The sequence below is a fragment of the Myotis davidii genome, unplaced genomic scaffold (assembly GCF_000327345.1).
Source record: "Myotis davidii unplaced genomic scaffold, ASM32734v1 scaffold341, whole genome shotgun sequence".
Lineage (NCBI taxonomy): Eukaryota > Metazoa > Chordata > Mammalia > Chiroptera > Vespertilionidae > Myotis > Myotis davidii.
In genome coordinates, this window is record NW_006291021.1 from 293544 (window position 1) to 299603 (window position 6060).

A 6060-nucleotide genomic window follows, 5' to 3' on the forward strand; every position below is an offset into this window, starting at 1 on the left:
CCCTTGAGTCAAAAAGTTTGCCCACCCCTGGGATAGAGAGTTAAAAAGATCAATGAGAGAGAAACATCAATCAGCCGCCTCCTGCACACCCACTACTGGGGATGTGCCTGAAACCAAGGTACACGCCCTTGACCAGAATCGAACCTGGGATCCTTGCATCCACAGGCCGACGCTCTGTCCACTGAGCCAAACTGGTGAGGGCATGACAGATGTATTTTAAATGGAGGCTTTAAAATTTCTCATTTGATATCCATGGCCCCATTTCCCCTTCGACAACCAGCTGCTCCTCCCCTACTGCTTATGGTCTCGATGGATGGTCCAGCCAGGTCCTCCCTCTCCTCTGGCCAAGGGTGGGATGTGGCCCAGGCTACACTCTCCAAAATTTGAATCTTGGGCTTGGACACAAAGACTGAACATAGTTGTTTTCATTCACGAAGTTGCCCCCTGAAGAGATTGTCCATTCAAGGGTCAGAGCTGTTCTGGTTTCTGGTTTTCCTTGTCTCTGCAATTCCTTTGATTATTGAGCTCCACATAATAAATAAATGAATGAATCAATTAAGTAGGTAACTATACACTCCCCACACACACCCACACCCGCACACACGTAATATTTATAATGTAAGTTTACCAGAATCATTTTCTGTTGCTTGCTACCAAAGAAACCTAGCTAATATACTAATGGTGATAGTTCTGTTGGATGTAAGCAATAAAAAGCTAGCTTAAGCAAAAAACAAAACCAAAGAATCAAACAAACAAACAAAAAAGAGAGAATGCATTAGAAAATACTGCAATATTTTAGAAAAAGGACAGATGAGTTGCTTGGGAGGACTGGGGCCTACTGCAGGACTGAAGGATCCAGCAGAAGGGGAAATACTACCCTTGTGTGTCTGTTTTTATTCTCCGCCTCATCTCCTCCTGGTAGCAAGGTGGCTCCCGTATCTTAAACATCATGACAATATCCCAAAGCTTTGCTAGAGTTGTCAACTGTGCGACTCAATTTTGGTAACTCCCAGGCTCTGTGTCTGCCTCAGGTTTTAAATTCCCAAAAGAGAAAATCTGATTGTCCCTGTTTGGGATAGGTGTCTGCTGCAGTGGGGTGGGATCTCATGATACAAACAAGGCAGGTGTGTATCTGTTCTAGGGTTGCCATTGTGAACCAGGGTCTGTCCCAGAGGTGTGTGGGACCTTGTCCATTCATAGGCACCAGAGACCTTGGCATAGAAAACAAGCATGTGGGTGGGACCAAGGGCTTGGAAACCAGTTTGCCAACACTGGGTCCTCCACTCCTGACCTTTGAGCTGGCTCCACCGAGACCCAAGGAGAGCCGTGGGCTTCCCAGGAATCAGGAGGACGCCTCCCTTGGGAACCTTTATAGGCTCCCAGGCCCTAGGCTCATAGATGGTGACATTGTATCAGGTGAATGAGTCCCTCCCCCGCCCCCCACCACTGTGCTCTGTATTCTTGAGTCATCATCCTCAAGACCAGAGTTCTGAAAAAATGACAGAGCACCCTAGTTAACAGGGCGCAGCTCCTTCACGAAGATGGGACACAGACAACGGAGAAGACCTTTACAAGAGGAAGAGTTTATCAGGGAGGCAAGGTGTAGTTGAGCAAGCTAGATGGCTGACCCAAATTGGCGGGTCAAGAAAACCACGAGAACACTTGTTTCTGAGCTCATGTGAGATACTCACTGTGGCCCCAATCTACCTGGGGGAGACTTTTGAAGTCCTGTGTCAGACTTAGGGATTTTTGAGCCATTGAAATTCTGGTGCAAATATTCTTGTGACCTTAATTGTACTCGTAGGCTAGTGCAGTGGTCGCCAAACTGCGGCCCCTTGAGTGTGGCTCTTCCACAAAATACCATGTGCGGGCGTGCATGTACAGTGTGATTGAAACTTCATAGCCACACTCAAGGGGCCAAAGAGCCACATGTGGCTCATGAGCCGCAGTTTGCCGACCACTGGGCTAGTGGGGACATTTGGATCAACAGCATGAAGAGGCATATGTCACAAATCCTATATAATAAAAGCCTAATAGCTAAGTGTCTGGCTGTCCAGCCATCCAATCAATCAAAGCATAATATGCTAATGACATGCGAAGGCCCTGCAACCAGTCGCTATGACACGCACTGACCACCAGGGGGCAGACGCTCAATGCAGGAGCTGCCTCCTGGTGGCCAGTGCACTCCCACAAGGGAAGCACCGCTCAGCCAGAAGCCAGGCTCATGGCTGCTGAGTGCAGTGGCGATGGCGGAAGCCTCTCCCACCTCTGTGGAAGCACTAAGGATGTCCGATTGCTGGCTCCCTATGGGGAGAGAGCGTAAGCCATCAGACATCCCCCAAGGGCTGAGGGACACCCCCCTCATTGAAGTTGCTTTCTCAAGGCCCCACAATTAGTGAGGTCGCATGAATCCAATTCCATGTTACTTCGATCCTAAAGCCCATGAACTAGAAAGCTTTGGTTTCAAATGAAACACCCAATTAAAAGCAGCTTAAACAGAAAGAACAATATCTTCTTCTTCTTATTTAAGTAGAAGTGCTGATGTAAATGGTTCTGGAATAGCTTAACTCAGCAGCTCACATCATCAGGCCTCTTGCATCTTTTCATCTTCCTGCTCTGATATCTCTAGAGAAGTGTTTCTCAAAATATTGTCTGGGGACTCCCTGGGGTCCCGTACGCCCTTTCAGAAATTCCTTGAAGCCTAAATTATTTTCATAATAATGTGGAGATATTATTTGCTTTCTTTTCACTTTGATGATCTCACAAGGATACAATGGAATCTTTCAGTGGCCACATGATGTATGATGGCATCATCTCTCTGATGGCCAAGGGAATGTATGCTTGTGTAGTAAGATATTTTGAAATATTCTTAGATTCAATTTCTAATATAGTCAGTCTTGATAGATGTAACTCCCATAAGCAGAAGGCCTTTGTGGTCCTCAGTAATGTTTAAGAATGTAAGAGGGCCTTGAGACCAAAACGTTTGAGAACTACTCTTCTCAAGTATCTGTTTTTGCTTTCAGCCTAGTTTCCTCATGGTTGCAAAGGAGCTGCCACATCTTAAACATCACAATAATGTCCCCAGTCCTTTTCCCTGGGCCTGATTTCAGTAAAGAGAATTTTCCCAGAAGTCCCTCATCAGAACTTCCATCATGTTTCATGGCCAGAATTATATCACACATTTATTCCTCAATAAATACCATTGGGAGTGATCTATTCCTTGGGGCCATATCCTGCTTCCCTGAAAGCTTGTCCTCCAGATGCTTGAACATAATTCAGGTTTATTTAGCAAGGAAGAAAGGGGGTGCACATAACTTAAGACACAGGTTCAGATGCATTTTGGCCCACAGGAAGTGGAATGCAAGCCTTAAGCTGCTTATTAAGAACTGACCTGAAAGTAATAGATTCATTTACATTGCTGTCTCATTTGCCACACCAGGTCACAAGGGCACCGTGTATTGCAAGGAAGACTGGGAAATGTAGCCTTGAGCTGAGTAGCTGTGTGCCTAGCTAAAACTTGGGATACTATTCTTATAAGGAAAGGGGGGAGAATGTAGGTAGAATGTTAGTAGATAGTCTTTGCCACACCCATTAATGAACAAATGAATCCATAGGATAATGGATGGAGTTATGGATCGACTGATGACCCATTGACTGTAAAGATGACCTGAAAGACTTGACAAACTCTGGGTTGATTCATTGCCTGAAAGGAGATAGGCGACCAGCTGGCTAATGACTGAGGGTTTTAACAGAGGGCCAGCCCTCCTCTGCCTCCCTTGTCTGACACCCCCTCCCCATGTCCTCCTCTTCTCCAGTTCAGCAATGTCACCTTCTTCATCTTTGGGCCTCTCATGATGTTCCTGATGCACCCCTATGCCCAGAAACGCTCCCGCTCCATTTATGCCCTCTGTGTCCTCTTCATGGTCATAGGTAGGTGGGGCCTGTGACAGTGGGGCCAGGGGAGTGGGAAGGAACACCTCCTTGACCACCTGCCTTTGTCTCTTGCTCCAGGCCTGTTCTCCATGTACTTCCACATGACGCTCAGCTTCCTGGGCCAACTGCTGGACGAGATCTCTATTCTGTGGTTGCTGGCTGGTGGCTACAGCATATGGATGCCCCGCTGCTACTTTCCCACCTTCCTAGGGCAAAACAGGTGGGATGGGGGCTGGCCCTCTGGTGATTCTGTTAGAGCCCACCTGGGCTCTTGTGTCCTCTCCCTGAGCCCTGTGGTGGCCCTCGAAATCCCTCCCCTGACTACACCAGAACTTTGTCCTGACCCTCCCTGACTTAACTGGGCTCCCAAGCCATCCCTCTAAGTGGACTTGGAACTCTTAGAATTCCTCACCAGATAGCCTGGGACCCTCTCTAGACCCTATCTGAGCTCACCTGGGGGCGGGGGGTGTCTTAGGACCCATCCCTAAGCTTACCTGGTCCCCTGGGAACTATCCCCTGAGTCTATCAACTGGGTTCCCAGAAATGTTATGTATGATCCTCCCTCTTGACCTGAGACCCCTCTGAAATTCTTTCCTGACCCTGCTTGACTCTTCTGAGCCTTCTAAGACCCCTCAGGTGATGGCTTCTGAGACCTTGCATTTCTTTCCTTAATCCCACCTTGGCCCTCCCTGAATTCCTTGCCTGACCTCACCTGGGCCCTGGCACCCTTCACTGACTCACCTGGGCCCTGAGATCCTCTGCTGAGCCCACCTGGGAGTTCCAAGACCTGTCTCTGAGCTCAATTGGGCTCCTTGGAACCCCTCCCCTTTTCTCACCCACCTCTGCCACAAGATCTCCATGTGACCTGCCCAACCCCCTCCCAAGGACCCTTTCCAGCCACCTCACAGCTGAGCCCTTCTCCCTGCAGGCCCCAGTTTATCTGCCTGGTTGTCATCGCCACCATGGTCAGTACCTTCCTGTCCTTCCTGAGGCCTACGGTGAACGCATATGCCCTCAACAGCATCGCCGTGCATATCCTCTACATCGTGTTCCAGGAGTACAAGAAGTGGGTGGTAACTGCAGGCGCCCAGGAGGGTGGCTCCCGTCCCCCGTCCAGAGCCACCCTCTCACCCCTCACCCATCTCCCCCCGCCCCCGCCCCTCATGACCACACACACATACACACTTACAAGGCATAAAGTAATCATCTCTTTGTCTACCAACTGAATGGAGAAGACTAGAAGACTAAAGACTTTGGGGAGAACAAAGCCACAAGATGGAAGAATTCTGGTTTTTTTGGTTAATCCTTATCCAAGGATATTTTTTCCAGTAATTTTTAGACAGAGTGGAAGAGAGGGAGGGAGGGAGGGAGATGGGGAGAAAAACATGTACGTGAGAGAGACACATCAGTTGTTGCCTCCCATACTGACCCTGAACCTGCAATCCAGATACATACCCTTGACCAGGAATTGAACCCATGACTCTTCGGTGTTTGAGTCGACACTCTAGCCACTGAGCAACACCAGCCAGGGGCAGGCACTGAGTTCTTGTTGACGCCATGCTTAAGATCATCCACAAACAAGAGGCAGGGCCAGGATTTGGACCTAAGGCTGTCTGACTGCAGAGCTTGTCCTTTTTTCTTATGAATCCCTCAACATGTATATAACTGGAGATGTTGCACCATAAACCTCCATGTGCCCACGAACCAGCCCCAACAACCATTAACATTTTGCCAACTTGTGTTATATATTCCCCATCAGATTTCATATCAGGGCACTCACTGACTTTTCAGGATTTCACTCTCCCAAGAAAGAATGATTACTTTTTTAAAAAATGTATTTTTATTGATTTCAGAAAGGAAGGGAGAGGAAGAGATAGAAACATCAATGATGAGAGAGAATCTTCCACCAGCTACTTCCTGCACGCCCCCTACTGGGGATTGAGCCCGTAACCCCTGCATGTGTCCTGACCAGGAGTCAAACCACGACCTCCTGTTTCATAGGTTGACGCTCAACCACTGAGCCACACCGGCTGGGCATCAATGACACTCTTAAAAAAATCTTTGACACATCATAGTAAAACCAAAAGCAACCATTATTCTTCCCCCCCCCAAATATCTTTAAACACT

The 6060-nt window shown here is 48.2% G+C and overlaps 1 protein-coding gene across 1 annotated transcript in view; it reads left to right on the forward strand.

Annotated features, from left to right (window-relative positions):
* The window catches only part of ACER1 (alkaline ceramidase 1), a 22626-nt gene that overhangs the window by 10449 nt on the left and 6117 nt on the right, over positions 1–6060 (forward strand). Inside the window, exons 2-4 of the mRNA XM_006764227.2 lie at positions 3816–3930; positions 4012–4153; positions 4862–4999. Coding sequence (XP_006764290.1) covers positions 3816–3930; positions 4012–4153; positions 4862–4999 — 395 coding nt within the window. The remainder of the gene's footprint in view (positions 1–3815; positions 3931–4011; positions 4154–4861; positions 5000–6060) is intronic.